At 44.6% G+C, this 22,960-nt stretch overlaps 1 protein-coding gene across 3 annotated transcripts in view; it reads right to left on the reverse strand.

The window, feature by feature from the left end:
• Positions 1 to 21,149, reverse strand: part of MYOF (myoferlin) — a 156,252-nt gene extending 135,103 nt beyond the window's left edge. For 2 of the 3 annotated variants that reach the window (XM_039230277.1, XM_039230276.1), the window contains exon 1: positions 21,011 to 21,145. In XM_039230277.1, the coding sequence (XP_039086208.1) occupies positions 21,011 to 21,098 (88 nt within the window). In that variant the 5' untranslated portion in view covers positions 21,099 to 21,145. Of the gene's footprint in view, positions 1 to 21,010 lie in introns of all 3 variants that reach the window. The other variant, XR_005528089.1, reaches the window with a different exon arrangement.
• Between the last annotated feature and the right edge of the window lie 1,811 nt (positions 21,150 to 22,960).

Genomic DNA, 22,960 nt, shown 5'->3' on the forward strand with positions numbered 1-22,960 from the left:
AAAAAAAAAAAAAATCTCAAGCCAGGTTACTGGCCTGGGAATCAGCATACAAGAAGAAACACTGCACTGGGAGATCTTGGTGCTGAGCCTAGTACTGATCTCCCATCCCTTCCCCACAGGGGCAGGACTATCTCAAAGTCAGCAGTTGGGGGTATGAAAAAGGGAGTGTCACTTGCTCATTCATTCATCTTCCAATGTTTATTAAGCACCTACTATGTGCTAAGAACTGGGGAAACAGAAGGATACAAGATTGTCCTTGGCCTTAAAACATTCCACAAATGGAGTTCATGGGCTATGGCAGAGAAGAGCCAAACGACAAACGAACCTTGATGACTGTTTTCAGCAAACAGCAAAAAGCCCACCATGCTATTGTCTGCTTCATTCTCAGGTTGGAGCTCCCTCCTGTCAGAGGGAGATAATGGGAAGAAAGCCTGCCCAGGTCAGGCAAAGGGACCTCATAGCCCAGCCCTTGGTAAAGGTCCACTAAGTGAGTTCTTCCACCAACAGTAAAGCATTTCCTCATTCTTGTACCCAACAAATATTTTTGAAATATCACTGGCCAGACACTGAGCTAAACGCTGGGGGAGATACAAAGATACCCAAGATATAGTTCTTGCCCTCAGGTGCTCCAGCAGGGAGGCAGATGTAGCCACAGGTGACTGATATAGGAAGAGGGGGCAGTTGCCATCAGAAGGGGTACAAATGAAAAGGGGAGGTGACTTCAGGCTGCAGGCACCAGATAAGGCCTCATAAAGGAAAGCAGAGGCTGAGCTGGGGATTGAAAGACAAACGTGGATTAAAAAGGTGGAGCTGGGAAGAAAGGGTCACTCCAGGTGGGAGCAATAGGGTAAGTGTGTCAGCCACAGGGGAGAGAGAACAGGTCATGTTTGGGGACTCTGCACAGCCCATTTGCCTGGAGCCAAGGGAATGTGGAAGGAAGCAGAGGTAATCAGGCCATGTGGGAAGGTTATGGCCACACTGTGCAGCCACGAATACCAAGCAAAGCTTCATTTGGCAGATACAAACCACTTGGTAAAGAGGGTGTTAGACACTGGGTTTTGGAACTTCAAGAGGTTCATAATCCCACAAGAAAAACCAGTTGCATAACAGCTCTTCCAATACGCGCTCCTGAACACATGATTCTGTTGTATATAGAGAACAAAGGGAACCAACCAAATCCCAGCAGGTGCAGGTTGACCACGACCAGGTGGGACTATTCAAGTGGAACTTTAGGCCACTTCAAATACTTGCATTAGGCCAATGGTGCTACCCGATAGGGGGCACTCTCTCCTGGCCAGACTTGTGCTAAATACTGCCCATTCATCATTCCATTTAACTTTCCCAGCAAGCCCACGTATCCCAAATTTGCAGATGAGCAAACGAGCCCAGAATGATTAGTTAAGTTGCCCAAGATCACAGAGCTAGGAAGAAACACTCTACCTCAGGACTAGTTTAATTCTGTAGCCCATGCATTCAACTGCTGCTCCTCCCATGTCCCTAGTTAGTAAAGATTACATGCTAGCATTGGGTCCTATCCTTCTGGAGAAATCCAGCTCAAACTCTTCCAAAAAAGGAGGCTCTAACTTTTATCAGAATGTGTGTACATTATATTTTATTGAAAACCTGTTCACACATAAATGTCAGCCAAAAAACAAAGATAAATTCCTCTCTCTCTTTCTCTCTCTCTGTGTCTCTCTCTCTTTTTATTTTAGAGAGAGAGTGCTCGAGAGTGAGTATGAGAGTACAGGAGACAGGCTGAGGAAGGGTAAGTGAGAATTCCAAGCAGGCTCCACACTCAGCAAGGAGCCTGATGCAGGGCTCGATCCCACAATCCTGGATCCTGGGTCATGACCGGAGCCGAAATTAAGAGTGAGACGCTGAGGTGACTGAGCCACCCAGGCACCCCAATAAATTTCTTTCTTACCAGCAGCCACAGAGCCACTTATTTATATTATTCAATTATTCAATTTCACCACTTTTTTTTTTAAAGCCTAAATTGCAGATGCTAAACATCAGATTAAATTACAGGAAGCTCTTTCCCCCTTTTCCACATCACCTACCTCCCCTGTTCTCATCTCTAATTTTATTAAGATGACAGTTTCCTCCTATGGAAAGGAATTAAATTGTTTCGACCCAGAACATAACAACTGATTCAAACGCCAAATACACTGAACCATGACTCAAGGCATTCTTTGGGACATTTCCTGTTTTTTGATAAGTCACGCCTGCCTGCTTCTCTCCCAGTTTGCTGAAGGTCACCGCTGCGTAATTAACCTGCATGCCAACCTCTGAATACAGTTTCCCCGGGAACTGAGCAAACGCTCCTTGCGAAGCCGCCACGCCCTCTCGCATGGAACCCTTTCCTCTGCTGGGCGCCTACTACACCACGCGCTGGACTCTCCTGGACGAGGTGCCACGGGCACCATGACTCCTAAGGCTGGCCGGCCTACATTTGTGCTGAGAGGGCTGGTTCATTTCATGTGTCACTGGTCGAGGCTGTGGTGCCACTTGTTTGGTCAAACTCTAGTCTAGATGCGGCCGTGAAGGTATTTTATAGATGTGATTAACATTTACAACCAGTCGTCTTTACGTAAAGGAGCTTGCTCTCCATCATGTGGACGTGCCCCCATCCAAACAGCTGAAGGCCTTAGAACAAAAACTGAGGTGTCAGAGAGAAGATGGAATTCTGCCTCAGGGCTGACATAGAATCCTGCCTGTTTCCAGCCTGCTGTCCTGCCCCGCAAATCTCAGGCTTGCCGGTCCCTATAATCACATGAGCTTCCTTAAAATGAGTCTCTTGATCTCTCTCTGTCAACACACACATACACACACACACACACACACACACACACACACAGCCTACTGGTTCCATTTCTCTGGAGAACTCTACTACAATGAGTAACACCAGGTGCCCATGGAAATAATAGCATCTACAATGGTAACACTTTTTCAGTACTTCCAAAGACATGCCATCTCACTGATGCTCATACTCCTTTTAGGGCAAAGTGTAGGACTTGCCCCAGCTCTTCTTAATGTTTATTTATTTGAGAAAGAGAGAGAGACAGACAGAGCATGATCAGGGAAGGGGCAGAGAGAGAGAAGGAGACACAGAATCTGCAACAGGCTCCAGGCTCTGAGCTGTCAGCACAGAGCCTGACGTGGGGTTCGAACTCAGGAAATGGTGAGATCATGACCTAAGCCAAAGTCAGACACTTAACCGACTGAGCCACTCGGGTGCCCCTGGCTCAGCTCTTCTGACTGGACTTTTAAATCAGCGAACTCTCTGATTCTTTGAGCTATTATGTCAGAGAAACATAGGCTCAAACACTGAGCTCAGAGTCCCTCTTGTATACACTGGGGAATTTAGACTAGATGATCTCTAAGTCTGTCACCAGATCTAGTGGAACATGTGACTTATGAAGTCCCTCCAAGTCCTCCCTAGCTAGATTGCTGTGTCTTACTGACATGGCCCCAGGAGAAGTGGGGGTCGGAGGGCATTTACAAAGCTCCTCTAAGTACCTCAGCTTTTTGGTAGGCAAAGTAGATTAACAAGATCTCTAGGTCCAGCCATGCATCTAAACTTGACCTCCCATTCAGAAATACTTCATCTTCTCTGGGTCCTAGGTTGTGGCCACTTTTGTCTTAAGAAACATTCACAGACAAATACAGAGTCATCCACTATTTGGCCTAGAAAATCGCAGACCCCCTGATGCCATTCAACCATGGCTAACAGTTAGTAAGTGCTCTGAACTGGTCACTGTTTCCAGAGCTTTCCATGGAGTGTCTCACTAACCTTTACAACAACCCTAAAAGGTAATAATCATCCCCAATTACAAAAGGAGAAACCAAGACAAGAGAAGTTAAGCAATTTATCAGAGGTCGCACAGCCATTAAGTGGTAGAGCTGGGATTCAGACTCTGGCAGAGACGCAGGACAGTTGCCTGAGTTGGAGGATTAGGACCAGTGACTCCTTGAAGGCGGGGACTGTAGTTTATGAGTATTGTTATTCCCCTCAGAGTAATTTCTCCGTGATTTGAGTGAATTTCATGTCACATGCTCGTGTATTATAACCAGGGTTGCGTTCATGATTAAGTGAGCAAATGAATACGGAATGCTCAGCATAGGGGCCAGCACCCAGGAAGCACTGAATGAAGGAGCTTTTATTTTGTATTCTGACAGCTGGGCAGAACCCGCTGCTGCCCCCAGGGCTCTCCCAGGCTGTGGAGGTCGCCCTGGAGGCCAGGGCCCCATGACCAGAGGAAGCGCCCAGTGATGCCAGGCACAGTCTTGGTGGAGCAGTTTTCTCACCTGGCTCCGTTCCAGACCTCCGAGGCTCACCCAGGGCAACTGCCAGACAGACAGCCACTGCTCGTCCCCGGCAGTCAGCCTGGCAGCCACGGGCATCTGGGAGAATTTCTGCAATAAGGAAGGGCCAACAGGAGACTCCTCCCACCCTCAGGATGCAGAGGGACCAGGGGGGAGCCGCGAGACAGGCAGCCCATCTGGGTCTACCTGGCTAAAGGTGGCTCTCTGACTTTGTGCTTCCCCACCCCGGCTGCCCGACTGCTCCAGGATATGTTGTCAAACGAGTTCTGGGGAAAGGCATTTATTTTGGCCAAACGGCTGCTATGATACAAAGCAAGGCTGTTGGGTACATTTCTGACATAGTCACTGATATTGCTGATAAACAGAAAGGCCCAAACAGAAAGGCAGGCAGGGTTATCGCTCCACTTTCCATAGCCTGCGCCCCATCGGCCTCTGGAGATGCCCTCACAGGCAGACAAGCTCTTGAATCAAAACCGAATCCTCCCAGAGAAATGTGGTGAAGCCCAGGCGATGGGAACAACCCCATACGAAGCTCCTTCCTAACAGCGGCCCCCAGGGGGGTGGGGGCTGTGTTCCAGCTCTGTCATCTGTCAGGGCTGCAGGTGGACAGGTACCAGGTCGGCCAGACCCCTGGATTGGCTGCCCTGAGGGAGGATCGAACCACGTGCCTCTTGGGCTTGTATGTTTGTTTTGCATGTGAGCATCCACTCTGTGCCCAGCACTTTAAACATATTCACATCTAATTCTCACAGTAGAGGTATTGGTACTGCCATTTTACAGATGCGGAAACTGAGGTTCGGTGATGTGAAGTGATTTGCCCGGACCACACAGCTAGTCAGTGGCAGAACTGAGCTGCATCCCCAAGCCTGCCTCATTTTCAGACCTGTGCTCTTAACTTCTACTGAGGGCTGAGGATGCCAGGTGACCTGCTCTGTGTTTTCACCACTTACCAGCTGTGTGACTTTAAGCCAGGTCTCCATATCTCTGTATCTACTTTTATTTATTAATAAATATTGGTACCTAATGTCCAGGAATAATAGCTCTCATTCATAGGGCTCATAGTATGCCAGGAACTCTTCTTAGGGCTTGGTATATGTTACCTGTTACTATTATTATCCTTATTTTGAGGCACAGTAAAATTAAGTATCTTGTTCAGGGTCACCTGCTAGTAAGAAACAAAGCCAGAATTTGAATGCCAGTGTCCTGGCGCCTAGCCTTTTAACCTCTCCTTCCTTTGTTTGGTTATGTTTCTGAGACAATTTGCTAGAGAATGAATGAAGGCTGCTACTTGGAGAATTTACTTCAAATCCAGCTTGAGGAGATGGAAAGTTCCTAGAGTTTCAGAAGGGCCTCTCAATGCCCAAGTACCCTGTAAAAGCAGCTGAAGAAGCCCCCTGCATGGTTGTACTGAAGATGAGACGAGAAAGTGTGAGGGTGTCTAGGACACAGGGGACACTCCTTTGTGTTGGATCAGAATTAGAATCAGAAACTACCACCATCAGACACGCTGAAGAGGGTCGTGTTCCCCTGCCCTCACTGATTCCAGGATGTAGTACCAAGAGAAAACGAAAGTCACAGAAAAGGACTTTGAAAATAAGCAGAAAGCACTACTTTAGGCTGATTTTTTGCTGAGCCTCAGATCTCGGTGTCCCATAGTAAATAATCTTTCAATGGGATTTTTGCCATTGCCAATGGTTCAATCCTTGAAGTCAATCAAGACTGCCTTCAGGTCTCCTTCCTATACTGGGGCTGGCTTTCATCTCTGGGCTCTTTAGCGAGCTAGGCTGATCAGTCGCCACAGGTACGAGGTAGAGTTGGGATTTGGGAGTGTCTGCCATGGGGATGGAAGTAGACTTAGTCCAGAGAGACGCAGAGCACAAAGCCATATACATACACAGCAATGGGAGCGAACACAGAACTTAGTCTCAGTGCCCTGGGAAGAGGCCCTTCCTTAAGCTATGTCATAGAGGAAACACCATCATAATGTGTCCAGCACACTGGGACAAACCAGAGGAGCCCCAGACAAAATCTCTGAGGTCAGAGGTATCCCAGAGGTCAAAGGCACCAATGCCCCAGGGCCCCCAGCATTGCTCTGGCAACATGCCCCAAGGGCTGACTCTTATCGAAGGAAATACAATGGGAAGGTGATAGCAACTGAATGCTAACAACCAGACAAGTCAGAGCCCTGAGCCTCTGCGCATTACCTGAGGGTGGGCCAGGGTGGGCCGTGCACTTGGCCAAGACCCAGCCTCCCACAGGGAAGTGTTATAGTCTCAGCAGTGGGCATGTGTGTAGAACCTGCTCCGGGACCTTGACCAAGGCCACATGCCCTCCCCAAAACCCTAAAAAGAGGGACTTCAACTGTAAAAAGAGGGAGTTCATTTTTTCAGTAAGAATTAAGTGAATAAATATACATGAAGCACTTAGTGCACTTACTAGCTCTCATCATCATTATAACTTGCAAATAATGAAAAAAAAATTAACTTTCCAGGAGTTTAAAGTCGCTGAACTCTGAATTCACAGACTTCTAGCTGGATTCACAGCTGCACCATGAGCTGCGTGCAGTCAGGGGCAAGTCTGGCTAGTTCCTGATCCCACCTGCAGCAGTGCTGAGCACACAGCCCGACAGAGTATACTCTTGATCAATATTTGTTGAATGAATTTATGTTCAAGAGAAGCAGTAAGGAGACACAACAGCAAAAGAGAGAAGGGAGGGGGATAGGGGCTGTTCAGGCAGTAATTTCTGACCATGAGGACAGGTCAGCAAAAAGAAAATTTTTTATTTTTTGATAATGAAAGGTAAAGAAAAAGATTTAAAAAAAATTTTTAAGTTGTGCTACTGGGATGTAAAAGGTAATAAACCAGAGAACTGAGGTGAGGTAAAGAGGAGACTCCTCTTCCACTCAGATATTAGATTAAAAAAATTTTTTTAATGTTTATTTATTTTTGAAAGAGAGACAGAACACGAGTGGGGGAGGGGCAGAGAGAAAGGGAGACACAGAATCCGAAGCAGGCTCCAGGCTCTGAGCTGTCAGCAAGGAGCCTGACTTGGGGCTCAAACCCATAAACTGTGAGATCATGACCTGAGCCGAAGTTGGACACTTAACTGACCGAGGTTAAGGTGCCCTTCAAATATTAGATTTTTAATAGTTTACATGTAATATGCTAGAGTTTTACTCTCCACTAATAAAATGGCTCCGACTTGATTATCAGAGGAACTGATTCACTGCTAAGCTATGTCTGCTCTGAGCTTCTGAGTCACAGCAAGTCATAAAGGCTTTCATTACCCTGTGGAAACTCACCCCAGGAGGGCTGGGTTTTACTTTTCTTCTTTTTTTAAAGTTCTTGTGTTCTGGGTACACATTCTTCCTCTTTCAGGCTAGGTCCAAACAATCCCCACACACTGAACAACGCAATCCATTCAGAGTGGAAAGGAAGCATTCATAATTTGACTTGGTTGTTTAAGGAACAGATTGTGGGTTATCGCTTTACCCGTGTTGACCTCAGGGACTGCACACTGGAGACTCTGGAATCAGACAGTCCTGAGTTGAATCCTGGCCGGCCTCTGCCTCAGTTTCCCCATGTGTGAAATGAAGATGATAATAAGACTTAGTTCCTAAAAATGCGATCAGGATTAAGTAAAATAATACAGGTGCAGGCATAGGATAAGATTTTAATAAATGGATGGTGGTGGTGATGTAGCAAGTAGTTGGCACTTGGGCTATCTGCGGCCCCCCACCATGGTAGAATCTCTGGAGACCTAAGTAACAAGGAACACTTTAACAGCCCTTTCTACTAAGTGCTTTCCTTTAATCATGCTAATCCTCACAACCACCCTCTGAAGTGGGGACTGCTACCCTGTCCAATTTGTAGATGGGACAACTGAAGTTCAGAGACGCTGGGCATCAGTGTGTGAGAGGAAGTCCCCGGCCCCTCACTGCTGCAACTGTCTTCCACTATCTGTTGCTGCGCAATGACCCCATGTGGCTGTGTACATCTAGATTAATGAAAATTAAATTATTAAACACTCAATTCCTCAAATCACACTGGCAGCATTTCAGTGATGGGCAGCACATGTGGTTCCCGGCTACCACAACACACCGGGCGGATCTCAAACATCTCCACCATCCCAGAATGTTTCAGTAGATAGCTCTGTTCTCAGGAATGGAGCCCACAAATAAGTGACTGCTGAAGGAAGTAAATACAATGAGTAAAGCTCTATTTTATTTTCACCAAACTAACTCGTTGTTTTGACAAAATATGAGCCCAACCTAGACCTCCTTTCTAGATGTGTAGCTTCACCTTGTAAAGGGAGAGCATAAAGGTCCTGTATCAGCTGGCCTCATTTGATTTGCAAACTCCTTACTTCCTTAGTCCCTAGCCTAGACCACTAATTTTTCACTTTTCCATGTGCAAAGAGAGCCAAACTTCAAGAGGTGAGATCAACGTAGAGTTTATTTTTAGTAATCTCTACACCCCGTGTGGGGCTTGAATTCAAAGCTCAGAGATCAAAACTTACATGAAAAAAAAAAAGAGAGAGCACTAAAGCCAGCCAGGCACCCCAGTAAACATCTAATTTTAGTCCAAGTATTTTATTATTTTTAAGTGCTTATTTATCTATTTTTGAGAGAGAAAGATAGACAGCAAGTGGGGGAGGGGCACAGAGAGGGAGACAGATCCCACGCAGGCTTCATGCTCTCAGTGCAGAGCCCAATGTGGGGCTTGAACTTACAAACTGTGAGATCATGACCTGAGCCGAAACCAAGAGTCAGACGCTTAACTGACTGAGATACCCAGGTGCTCCTAGTTCAAGTAGTTTAAAACATCTTGTTTGACTTTTACAACCTTCAGAGGTAGGTCTTATACCCACTTCACAGCCAGAAAGACTGAGGTTCAGAGAAGTTTCTTGCCATTAATAAGACCAAAGTCCAGTATCAAGGTCAGAGATAGGCTGCGATTCTCCTGCCTTCCAGCTTCCTTTGAGGTGCAGCCTGTGGAAATTCTGAAGTCTTAAGAACCCAAGATCAGTTTTGTAGTTTGTGGGTGGAGAGATCTGGTCGCCTTTGGTCCCATCTGGTCCCTCTGGCCTGTGAGACCCTGTCACAAGTGAGACACCTTGACCCCTGAATTCACAATTGACCCCCTGAACTCAGGATTGACTTCCTCAACTCAGGAAATTCCTAAAAGCTTCTGCCTATCAATTTCGTCTTTTAGAAGCTAATTAAAACATTGCTAAAGAGGAAAAGAAACAGTTGAGGAGAATGCCTACATGGATGAACCAGAAAGTGCCCCCGACAGTTACTTCAGTTTCACTATAAGGTTAAAAGTCCCTTCCCCCCGAATATTCATCCCTAATAAAGGAGTCTGCCATGGCTATGGAATTATTCCCATGATCTCCTTATTTGTACCAATAAAGATGATGTTGAGAGGCAACTCCACATGGTGTAGTCTTTGTCTATAACTCACCAAAAGAGGGGACCCACTTTGGTCTGGTAACATGACCTGAGTGAATGAGGGGAAGCCAGACCATTCATTCAATAACTACTTCTTGATCATCTACCATCTGTCAAGCACTAAACTAGGTGCTGGGGAAAGAGACATAGTCACTCCCCCTCATGAAGGTTACTGTCTGACGGAGGAGGCAGACAGAAATCAAATAAGCCAGCAAAGGTACAGCTATCTGTTCTGACAGGTGCCATGAAGGAGTACAGGATGTTCTGAGTGACAAATACAGAGGGACCTGTCAGGGCGTGCTGCTGGGAAGCACAGGTGAGTGACCGCTGGTTCCAGCCATGCCCTGGGGAGCCCAGACCAACCAGAAGACCTAGAACTACAAAGAACCAAGGCTATTTTCCATTTGCCTACAGCTCTGCTATATAGCTCTTAGCATGACCTCAGCCACGCAAACATCACAGGGCCAGGGCTCCACTGGCTGACAAGCCATCAGCCTCTTTCAGGCCAGTGCTGGGCCCCTGCCAAGTAGGCTCCCCTTCACAAGAGGGCTGCCTTGCTGCTGGCCATTGAGGCTGCAAACTATACTACAGAGTTTCTTACTCAGTTACTGCACTAAGTGTGGGTTCAAAATCCAAGTCAACTGAGATTTGCTAAGAATTTAGTATGTTCATATCCATTAGGATGACTACATGAAAACAAACTGAGACAAAACCAGAAAACAATTGCTGGTGAGGATGTGGAACCTTACACACTGCTGGTGGGAATGTTATTAAAATCATGCAGTCAGAATGGAAAACAGTGTAGTGGTGGCTCAAAACATGAAACATAGAATTACCACATGATCCAACAATTCCACTTTGGGGTATATACCCAAAAGAATTAAGAGCAGGAACTCAAAAAACAGTATTGTTCAGAGCTACATTACTCACAATAGCCAAAAAGTGAAACAACCCAAGTGCTCATCGATGGATGATTGGATAAACAAAATGTGGTATATACATACAGCCTCAAGAAGGAAAAAAATTCTGGGGCGCCTGGGTGGCTCAGTTGGTTAAGCATCTGACTTTGGCTCAGGTCATGATCTCACAGTTCGTGGGTTCGAGCCCCACGTCGGGCTCTGTGCTGACAGCTCAGAGCCTGGAGCCTGTTTCAGATTCTGTGTCCCCCCTCTCTCTGACCCTCCCCTGCTCGCTCTCTCTCTCTCTCTCTCTCTCAGAAATAAAATATTAAAAAAAAAAAAGAAGGAAAAAATTCTGACATCTTCTATAACATGGATGAACACTGAGGACATTACACCAAGTGAAATAAGCTAGTCACAAAAAAAGGAATGATTTCACTCAAATGGGGTACCTAGACAGTCAAATTCACAGAGACAGAAAATAGAATGATAGTTGTTAGGAGATGGGGAGGGGTGGAATGAGGAATTATTATTTAATGAGTACTACAGAGTTTGGGAAGATGAAAACCTTCTGGGGACAGAAGACGGTGATGACAGTACAACAACGTGAATGTATTTAATGCTATTCAACTGTACACTTACAATGATCAAAATGGTAATGTTTATGCTATATACACTGAACCACAATTTAAACAACAAAGAACCTATCATGGGCCTGGTCAAGAAGTCACAATGTGCTCTCACAGATGAATCAAAAATTGGCTCTGCCTTCCTGGGGCGCCTGGGTGGCTTAGTCAGTTAAGCATCTGACTTCGGCTCAGGTCATGATCTCGTGGTTCGTGGGTTCAAGCCCCGCGTTGGGTTCTGTGCTGACAGCTAGCTCAGAGCCTGGAGCCTACTTTGGATTCTGTGTCTCCCTCTCTCTCTGACTCTCCTCTGCTCATGCTGTCTCTCTCTCTCTCAGAAATAAATAAAACATTAAAAAAAATTTTTTTTTAATTGGCTCTGCCTTCAAACTGCTTGTGCACTACAGCTACTGGGCATCCCACTTATTCCTCTACATTCGGGCCACCCCTCAGACGTCCCCCAGGGTTTTGTATTGCCCCACCCCAGCAATGGGTAAAGAGGGAGCATAAAAAAGGGTAGAAAGTGAGTGTTTGCCATACAACTACAGATGGCTCCTAACTTACGATGGTACAACTCAATTTTCCAACTTTATGAAGGTGCAGAAGTAACACACATTCAGTTGAAATGTACTTTGAAATTTGAATTTGGACTTGTCCAGGGCTAGTGCTATGCAGTATAATACTCTCACGGTGCTGGGCAGGGGCAGCGAGCCACAGCTGTCAGTCGCCTACACAATCACATGGGGAAATAACTGATATGCTTACAACCATTCTGCATCCATACAACTTTTCTGTTTTTCACTTTCAGTACAGCATTCAACGATTACATAAGATACTCAACTCTGTTAAAAAACAGGCTTTGGGTCACCTGAGTGGCTCATTCGGTTAAGCGTCTGACTTCGTCTTGGGTCATGATCTCATGGTTCGTGGGTTTGGGCCCCGCGTTGGGCTCTGTGCTGACAGCTAGCTCAGAGCCTGGAGCCTGTTTCAGATTCTGTGTCTCCCTCTCTCTCTGACCCTCCCCTGCTCATGCTGTCTCTCTCTCTCTCTCAGAAATAAATAAAACGTTAAAAAAATAAAACAAAATAAAACAGGCTTTGTGTTAGATGATTTTTGTCCAGATGATGAAGGCTAATGTAGGTGTTCTGAGTATGTTCAAGGTAGGCTCTGTGAAGCTACTATTCTTTAGGTGAGATGTATTAAGTGCATTTTCATTTTTTTTTTTTTTTTAGTGTTTATTGCTTTATTTTGAGAGACAGAAGCAGACAGAAAAGGAGAGAGAATCCCAAGCAGGCTCCATGCTGTCAGTGCAAAGCCCAATGTGAGGCTCAATCTCACGAACTGTGAGATCATGACCTGAGCTGAAACCAAGAGTCAGGTGCTCAACTGACTGAGCCACCCAGGCATCCCTATGCGTTTTCAACTTACGATATTTTCAACTTAGGATTGGCTTAATGGGGTGTAACACCCTCATAGGTCAAGGAAAGTCTGAATTATGTGCCAGACACTATGATAGTGCTTTAAATATTTTATCATTGTTGATCCTTACAATGCCTTTGTGAGGTATGTATCATTCCCCTCATTTTATACACAAAGAAATAAAAGCTCAGAAATACAGTTGTTCAGAAATATTTAGCTCCTGGAGTGCCTCTGGGTGGCTCAGTTGGTTAAGGGTTTGACTTTTGATCTCAGCTCAGGTCATGATCTCAGTGTCATGGGATTGAGCCCCATGACCAGCTCTACACTGAACGTGGAGCCTGCTTGAGATTCTCTCTCTCTCTCTCTCTCTCTCTCTCTCTCTCCCTCCCTCCTTCTCTCCCTCTCCTGCTCAAACTCTCTCTTTCTCAAAACAAACAGACAAACAAAACCAAAAATATTTAGCTCCTAATGACAAATCCAGGAGTGAAACTTGGTCTGCCCGGTCCAAAACTCATCATTTTACCTGAATTGTGCTGATTACAGAAAGAAGGAGGCTCTTTTAGGAGATGAGGTGAGGTTGGTCAGATAGTAATGAAAGATGGCAAAGCAGGTCAAATGCCCAAGTTGGAGGGAGATGGGCCAGGTAGTTCATGGTCTAGGCCATCAAAGTTCATCTTGTGTAGCAGAGACATCTGGGATGCCCACCTTGTGTGTCTGTATCCCCTGGCACAGCTGATTGGACCAGGAGTGAACACCTGACTCAAAATGAGCCAACTGGTATCTCTCTTAAAGATCCCCAACTAGAGACACTGAGGCCATAGGAGACGTAGAGTTGGGACCAAGTCACCCCACAGTACCCCAAAGCTCCATGCACACTGCCAACTGCAGGGAAGCAGGAATCAGAGACTCCACGAAGGCAGCCGATGTGCAGAGAAAACAGACACCATGTGCAGGAAAGAACGGAGACATAAGGCCCGATAGTCCCTGGGGAGAGAGACCGAATGCCACCTTGCCTCACATAATTCCAGCTCCTGTGAGGCCCATGATTTAGATTCTGTGAGATTTCTCTCTAACTTTGGGGGAAAAAAAAACAGAAAGACTAAGCCATGCTTTACTTGAGCAAGCTTGTGGGCGTGCGTTCCTTGAAATTAAGCAGTTGCTGGCCACGACACCTCACCCTTCAGGCAGGACGCCTGGCTAGGGGGAGAAGGACTCTATGAGACCACAGCCCAGCTTGGTTGAAGAAATGCACCCTGTTGGCCTTTGGGAAAACAGCGACAATTGTCTTTCCTGTCCCTTTCTATTTCTCTGCTTTTCTTCTCTTAGTGGCTACCCTCCCTCCTGTCCAGTAGCTTGGGCTCTCACGCTGGCCTCCTGCAAAGCCACCCCACCCAGCCCTGCACTCGCCTAGAGGGTGCGCACCCTGGCCAGAGGAAAAGCAGGCTGAGGTCCTGTTTCACAGAAGAATGTGAAGAACTAGCCTGCCCAAGGCAATTTTCTTATTAATTTAACTCAGTCATATTGCTTTTTCAGTATCTTATATGTCAGTCCTTTCCTTCTCATTCTAGCCTGGGGATGAGCTCCCTCTGCCCTGCAAAGCATTTGCCTCAACCAGTAGATCTTCTGTTTAGTCACCCTGACTAGGACTAATCTCGCAATGCTGCCTAGTGTCTCGCCACTGGCTTATAAGGAAAGTGCAATCCCTAACCACACTGGATTACCTTCTGTCAACCTCACCACATGGGCCCAAGGCTCCCTGGCCTTTCTGTGCTTTTCCAAAGCCTAGAATGTCTTCCTTTTCATTATTTCTGTCAAATTGCCTCATCCTTTAAGACTGAGTCAAGTGATACTTCCCCACAAAGCTTATTTCTCTTCCTTATGCTCTAGCATTGTAATTCCCTATGTCTGTTCTGGTTTGTATCTCATTCTTGTGTTCTAACTAGTTGATTTCCTAGGCCTAGGAGACCAAGTCATGCTATGTATATTTTTCTAGACCTATTCTTCACATACCATCTGGTGCTTATAGATCTCTGTAAAAGTAAATGTTATCAAACAGGGAAGGAATTTTAGGGGTTCTCACGTGCAATTTCACATGTATATTCATTTAATCCTCAAACAATCCTATAAGGTAGGGGGTGTTATTAAGAACACTGAAGCTGAAAGTTTTAATTCATTTGCCTATGAACCCATAGGAAGTAAGGGGCAGGAAATGGGATTCTCATCAGGCCTCCTTGGCTTCAAAGCCCAGGGCACTTGCACCCTAATGCCCAAAGGGCTTTGCAACCCAACGCCTTATTCTGTTTGCTGATAAAACTTAAGGTGCCAGATGTCCAAGCAGTTGTTTCTGGCTGTTTCTGAGTGCTCAGAAACACTCACAGCACACTCCTATTCAAAAGAACAGTGTTCAATAGAAATTATACAGAGGATAGGCAACCGCTGACATGTCATGGTACATGCATTATCTGGTATACTCCACTGAACAGTTCACATATGAATTTGCAACATAAAAGCTTACAGCTTCACATTTTCCTTGCAAGATCAAGAATGCAAAAAGTACTACAATATCAGGCACCTTGGTGGCTCAGTCGGTTAAGTGACACTCGATTTCAGCTCAGGTCATGATCCCATGGTTCGCAGGTTCAAGCCCGGCATCAGGCTCTGCGCTGACAGAACTGGGATTCTGCGCCTACTTGGGATTCTCTCTTCCTCTCTCTCACCCCCTCCCCCCTTCAAAATAAATAAACAAACTTTGAAAAAAAAAAAAAAAAGTACTGCAACACCAATTTGCCCCTGGATAGCAGGTGCTAGAAATTGATTATGCTCAGTGTTCCGGCAAGTGTGAAGTGACTCTTTGCCAAACCTCATCCACAAAGCACCTGAGACAATATTTAGTTTAATGTTTCCTGAGAGAAGGGAGATGGGGAGGCTTCTGATGGTCCCTTTCAGGACCAAGAATCAATGACTTTATTGCACTAAACTGTCTCAAAGCTCTTGCCAGCTCTCGCTTCCATAGTCAACATTTAAAATGCATATTCAGCATCAGTGATGTGCTAGGGGTTGCCGAGGATATAAAAATCTCATTCCTTTCTGGCAGGGCCATATGTCATGGGGACAGGAAAACTCACCAGTAAACCCAAGCCAGACAAATACCAGCAACTTTGGGCATGCTTTGAGGGCACGCATATAAATAAGATACATTGTGGAAGAGGGGAAGAAAAACAAACCACATTAACTTATTTTTAAAAGGCATTTGTGGCTTTATAAATGACTTGAGAGCCTGTAAAATGTGCCTTTAGGAAGTATACCATTGAGAGTTCCCATGATTCATTCAGTAGAGTGGGGACACTTTCCTTAGGCAGTGACTCTCCAAGTTCTGTACTCCCGGAAGGGAGGGAAATGACTCAGTAAATTAAACACTTCTGCTTTCCTGAGTGTTTAGTAAATGCAGGGCAGTAGTTCTGTAGGAGTACCAGTATTGCATGACTGTCACTTGAGTCCTGACTAGTCCTATGGTGTATCTGGGTAAACCAAGTCACCGTGTGGGCTGCTCATCAGGGGCCGTCACGGATGACAGTGAATAAGAACCATTGGATCTTTTTCCCATCATGCCTCATCCTTCTTAAGTGGAATTTCCTTTTTCTTTTCTGCTTATTTAAAAGGTTAGTTTTGAATATTTAACTATAAATTTTCAAATAGCAAAATGCTTTTTGCTAAAAATAGTCAGAAAATTCTCTGTTGCATAAATCACAGCCTTGGGGGCTCTCTACAGATCTGTTTCCCTTCAAGTAAGCCATTCAAACTATTTTTCAAACGAAAAGAAAAGGATTCTTAGAGGGGTCAAGTGGCCTCCTAAAGACTATAAAGTCGATAAGCTCTTTGAAAGGGGTTCCTAGAAATATCAAGGATTTCACTCCAAAAACATGTACAAATGAAATAACAAGTACCTGGAAAAATACATAACAATAGGACAATTACGTGGTGACCATATGGACAATAGCAGAGCCATTTCACAAAGCAATGATCTACACAGGACCAGAAGAGAAAATTCTAGCTGATCGAATGGACAATATCACAAGTATGGAATGAGAAAAATGCTACAGTTGCAACAATGATGCTCCCTAGAGTTGAATGTTTCCTATGAATGCACTGTGGCCACACTGGAAAAGCACAGCAACATAAGGACTGCAAGAAACTTTCCTCTCAATCAATCCAGTGCAGAGAGATTTGACACCAAAGCAAGAGATAAGCCACAGGGAAAATGGAAATCCATGGCAATAACCTGCAAAAGCATCTGTAAAAGAAAAAAAAGAAAGGGGCACCTGGGTGACTCAGTTGATTAAGTGTCTGACTCTTGACTTCCGCTCAGGTCATGATTTCACATTTCGTGAGTTTGAGTCCCGCATCAGGCTCTTCACTGACAGCATGGAGTCTGTTTAGGATTCTCTGTTTCCCCTCTCTCTATGCCCCTCCCCCACCTCAAAAATAAATATTTTAAAAGATAAAAGAAAAAAAAACCCAAACCCATAACACAAAAGGCAACAACTACAAAAAAGAGAATCTTGTCCTTCAGTAATGCACAAAGTCACACAGAAGTGCACTCTTAACAACATCCATTGCAGCAAGGGCACTGTTAACAGGGAGATGTTGGAAAAAGTTGCACGTCTATAGCAGAAAGTTAAGAAGAATTCAAATCAAACTGTTCAAAGTAGTTATTCCTAGGTAGTAAGAGTGGCAGGAGAGAAAGAACAGGAAGAACGTGGCAAGAATTTCTACTTTCGAGTTGTGCAATCCAGAAGGGACTGCTTGTTGTCTTTTTACATTGCACTATTTTTTTATGATAAAACGTTTTAAATATTATTAAAAAAATTTTTAAACCTGTTATGTTTGGGAGAATCACAAAGTCTTGGAGTTGAGAGAAGCCGCAGGCATCTGTCTAATCTACTTTCAGCCAGATTCAGCTTCATAGCCTGGCTCCTGGCATGGGAATCAAGAGAGAATGGCCACTTCTGGCTAGCAGGCGCTCTGGCCTTAAGATTCAGAGCTAGTTTAGGGAAGCTGGTGCACCCCAGGGATGTGAAAATCAAATAAGCTTTACGGTTTTCATAATCTACTCCTACACTGCAAAATACCAACGGCATCTCAGTGGGGGCTCCAGTAACTTCCAAATCCTCCTGGTTCACACCAGGTCCTAAGAAGTTCAGTAGTCAACCTCAGAAGAGGAGTGAACACCGCAGACTGAGGTCAACTCTAAACCCGTTGGTTATCAGTGCAGCACCTTCCCTACTAGACTGTAACTAGTCTCATGGGGCCTCAGCGTCTATACAGTCATGGTCACTAACACCCGTCACTTGGACATTCTTTCTACATCTTGAAGTTTGAGGAGAGTTGCTTTTTATTGCTATTTGATGTACTCAACAGTCAGAATTTTACACATTTCAGTAAGTACAAGGGCTTTCTTTGATCTTCTCTTAGGGCCTTTTACATCTCACTCTCCACACTCTACCCCTCCACACCACAATGGGAAGCGTTTCTGGCACTGTTCCCTCTGAAGCACATCTCATTGTACCAAGCATCCTTAGTCCTGTCAGCACTTACAGTTACTTAACTACACACAGTGCTCAAAACTGGGAGGTACACCTGCGAAGGGTTGGCCATCCCAGAGTTTTCAGTCTGTTACCATACCTAACGCTCTGCCTTCCACATCTTGCTGACTGCAGGTATTCAATAAGTGGAGCTATAAAATGATAGAATTTTACAGCCAGAAGGAACCTCCAGAAGATCAGTTCCTATCATTCCACAGCTGAGAAAGATGAGGCCCAGCTAGTTAAATCTGGATCATTCTGGAAATATCAACCAGAGTTCGGGTGTTCCTACTCTGAGTTCAGAGTTTCTGCTGTCAGGTTGCTGGTCAGATGAATCACTGACTGACTTTCCCACTTAATTTGCACAACCAAAGGAAACTGGAAAAGAGATTCAAGTTATATGACCTAATAAATATAATTGTTTGGAGAGACTATATTTGCCCAATTTAACTGAAGTTTTCTACTTTCAACTGAGTGCTTATGTTGATAGTTTCAGGCATGTTTTTAGCCATTTAGTTTTATTTTTTTGTAAAAATCTCATGTTATCTTTTATTTTAAATTCCAGTTAGTAATGCTACAGTGTAATATTAGTTTCACATGTACAATATAGAGCAGCACTTCCACATATCACCCAGTGCTCATCACAAGTGCGCTCCTTAATCCCCATCAGCTGTTTCACCCATCCCCTGCCCCACTGTGGAAACCTTTGGTTTGTCTCTTAGTTAAGAGTCTGTTTGTCACTGTCTCCTTTTTGCCCCCTTTGTTTTGTTTCATTTCCATGTGTTAGTGAAATCATATGGTATTTGTCTTTCTCTGACAGGCTTATTTCACCCAGCAGAACATTCTCTAGCTCCGTCCACTCTGTTGCAAATGACAAGATAAAGTTTGGACCAATGCATATACCTTCCAGACAAAATACAAGTCAGATTTCAATACAGTGTTAAACTCCAATTTCTCTATCATCTATATGACTTGCCTCAAATAATGATATCACCAGGTTGAACCCAATATGTTTTTATGTGTCTTTACATGTCAATGAAGGTACAAACTTTTCATGTTATATCCCTATTATGCAATTACTTCAAAGAAAAACAAAAGACTTAAGAACTGAACATTGTTATAACATGACTATAAGTGAACAATGTTATAACATGACTATCTGATGTTCACTAAAGAGATTCTCAAACCAGGTTGTCTTTTAAGAATTGAACTTTTGGGGCACTTGGATGGCTCAGTTGGTTGAGCGTCTGACTTCAGCTCAGGTCATGATCTCACGGCTCTTGAGTTCAAGCCCCGTACCGGGCTCCATGCTGACAGCTCAGAGCCTGCAGCCTGCTTTGGATTCTGTGTCTCCCTCTCTCTCTAGCCCTCTCCCGCTCATGCTCTGTCTCCCTCTCTCAAAAATAAATAAACATTTAAAAAAATAAATAATAAAGAAAAGAATTGAAATTTGCCCTCTGAATCTTTTTTGGTTTTGTTTTTTACTAAATAACCATTGACAGCTTTGGGTTTCATTTCATTTTCTTGCTCATCCTAATGGAGAAAGGTTTAAAAAGAAAAAAAGATAAAATAGATGAAAGAAAAGAGAAAGGCATAGATAAATCAGAAACTGGAAGGGAGAAGTAGTTGCTTCCTGGAGGAAGAGAGACATGTTTGAGGTGTGGTCAGAGGCGTGGTCAGGAACCCTGTGCCCATCAAGCCTCCCCTTCTTTTTGTCCTCACCTCTGTCTCTCATCCCTCCCGCCGAGAAGTGGGTTGGATATCTTACCAGTGACTTTGGACAAACAGAAAACGATAAAGTTCCTAACCTCAGATTTAGACACATCACTCCAGCCCAACCTGGAATCGCTTACAATGCATGGGAGCAAACCATCATACTAGCCACTCCTATCCCCTTCCACTGCAATTCAATGTCATAAAAAACAACCTTTTGGAATTACAGTAGGCCTTTTAAAGATTATCCAATCTAAACCCTCCTCAGTGTTTTATAGAAAAGAGAACTGACATCCAGAGAAATGAGGTCACTTGCTGAAGGTTATTCAGCAAGAGTAAAGTAGATGCCCAAACTACAGACTTGCTTTGTTCAGAGCTATTTCCTCTATAAGCAATTTAAAAGCAATGGAACCCACAGTCTCCAAGTTTGGAGAGATGAAGAACAATTACGAAATGGCACAGAACAACATGAAAACAAACTAACCCAAAACAATAACTTCGCTCCACCTCTCAGAAGCGGAGGGGCACGGGGGGGAGGGGGGGTCAAAGTAGCAGCGAGTGGGCTGATGTATGGAGTAATAGTACCTGGAAGAATTTAATTGCACTTTTTCCTCTGTCACCCATTTCTTGAAAGCAGAGACAATAAAAATGCACACAAGACTGCTCAAACTTACTTTGAACCAACACAGGTCTTTTTAAGACTTAAAACTCAGGGATTAACAAATACATATTTCCCTACACACGGGCTTACGGAAATCACATTATCAGAATTAAAACATCCGGTCATTCAAGGAGTCTCAGAACCCTGGAGAAAATAAAATGCCTTTTACAGAAATCGGTCCTCTCGGCTCACCTGCACAGGTAGCAATCTAGCTTAATTCCAGAGAGGCTTTGCTACACCCGTGGACTAAACGCAGCCTGTCAAAGAACGTGACCCACAAAACTAACATTCCAAAGCAGGACCCGAGAAAAAGAAGAAAACTCTTCCTTACCCTTAAAAATAACAGAAACAATAGGATCCGGTTTCCCAAATTTCGTTTTAGGGATATTGCTGGCAGACTCCACAATCACGCGAAGCATGGCTCTTCGTGGGCTGAAAGCAAGCGCCAGCGAACGAGTTACGCGGAGTGTGCGCTGGGGCTGCGCGCGGCGCCGCGGGTGGAGACGGCAGATTTCTCCAGTCCGAAGCGCACGGGTGGGGGGGAGGGGGCCGGGAGAGACGAATGGGTGGATCTCAGACGGATTGTGAACTGAAGGCTACGTGTAAACTGATACCCAAACTCCAGGGGCCCCCGTAGGACTGCAGGCACCCGCTTATGAATTTGGGAAATGTGGAAGTGAAAAGGGCGAAACCTCAACTAAAAATAATTATGTGCAACAAATGAAACCGACGTGGATTGGCGCTAAAAAATGTGGCCAGGTCAGGAGACGCCCACGACGCCGCTGACTTTTAGCAAAAATTCGTGAAGCCGAATATTAATTGGTTTTCCACACCACGCCGTTCATTGTTTCCTGCGCTTCATGGAATTTTAAAACTTTACTTAGTCTTTTTTTGGAATTTTCTTTTGCTGTTTCTTCTCTTGTGCTGCTGAACATACCCACTCAGCACTTAGAGGAAGGTTAAAAAAAAAAGAAAAAGAAAAAAAAACAGTTAAAGGGTGCCCCCTGTTGGAAAGCAGAGGAATAACTGAGTTTGTTCCAAATAAACACAATCCGGAGGCGGTAATAAGGGTTGCAAAATTGGTGTCGTGAAAGCTGATCTTTTGCTTTACAAAATGATTCGGCTTAGGATTTCTTCAAAAAAAGTGGGGCACTTAAGTTTTCCTGGTCTATCAATCTTCAATGGAAATGGAGAAGGGGCTCTCCACTCTTCACCGCTAATCCCAGCAGTGTCTTCCACTCCTTTCTTTCCTTTGCCAAAGAATATTCAATGACGCTTGTTAAAGCATGGTATAGCTTTATTCAAGAGAAGGGGGTCATCGCAGTAGGTATAGAGACCACTCCAATGGAATTTTGCAGTGAAGGAGACAGATGGGGCTCAACTCTGAGTACAGCATCACAAGTGGGAATTTATAGTCAGGGTGGGGGCCAGTCAGGGTGGGGGCCTGAATGGAAAGTAACTAGGAAGAAACATCAGAGGGAAAAGGGGTTCTGGTTAAACAGACCTAACAGGATTCTTGCTAAAGGTAGGTCAGGATGGCCAGATATCAGCGGGGTGATGGGAGAGAATGAGAAACCCCGTCAGATGTTAAGAGTGATCAGATATGGAAGGGGGGGTTCTGTTAAACTGACGTTTACAACGAAGTGCACAAAGAAGGTTCAGAGGAGGCTGACTACAGTTTGGCCAAATAAAACGCTTTGTGACCCTGAGGGTGTGTTGGTGGTGTAGCCTGATGATTAAGATCCTAAAAGATGCCTGGGGTAGTCGCCCGCCAGACCTGAGTATGGGTCCCTGCTTCACCACTTTTGAGTTATGTCACCTTATAAGTTTCTAACCTCCTCTCTTCTGCGGTTATCTAATCTGAGGTAAAGTTGTGATAAGATTAAGGTCTAGTGCGGGGTCCTGGCACAGAGCATGCACTAAGTCACACACGTACAGAACCACGTACAGAAGTTCATGCTCGAACATGATTTCCTAGCATCTCCCGTAAAGCAAGTTGGCTTTAAATCACTGTGTTTCAGAAGAAAAGGCTAGGAACTTAGGGTGAAGAAACACAGGGGTTCCTTCATACAACCAAGAAGACCATTTGTAAGCAAATGCTTCAAGTGCATTGAAAGAGCATGGTTTCTCTACAGGAATTCTATCTCAGAGAGTTTCTCAATGGCTTATACAAACAATCAACCAATGCTATACACATTATTGACTAAATGGATGATATTAGACTAAATATATTTAGACAGACTAAATAGACTGTATTTTGGTGGAATATAAGCCAAAGTAC

This window comes from Hyaena hyaena, unplaced genomic scaffold (genome assembly GCF_003009895.1).
Source record: "Hyaena hyaena isolate Hyena2069 unplaced genomic scaffold, ASM300989v1 scaffold_44, whole genome shotgun sequence".
Taxonomy (NCBI): domain Eukaryota; kingdom Metazoa; phylum Chordata; class Mammalia; order Carnivora; family Hyaenidae; genus Hyaena; species Hyaena hyaena.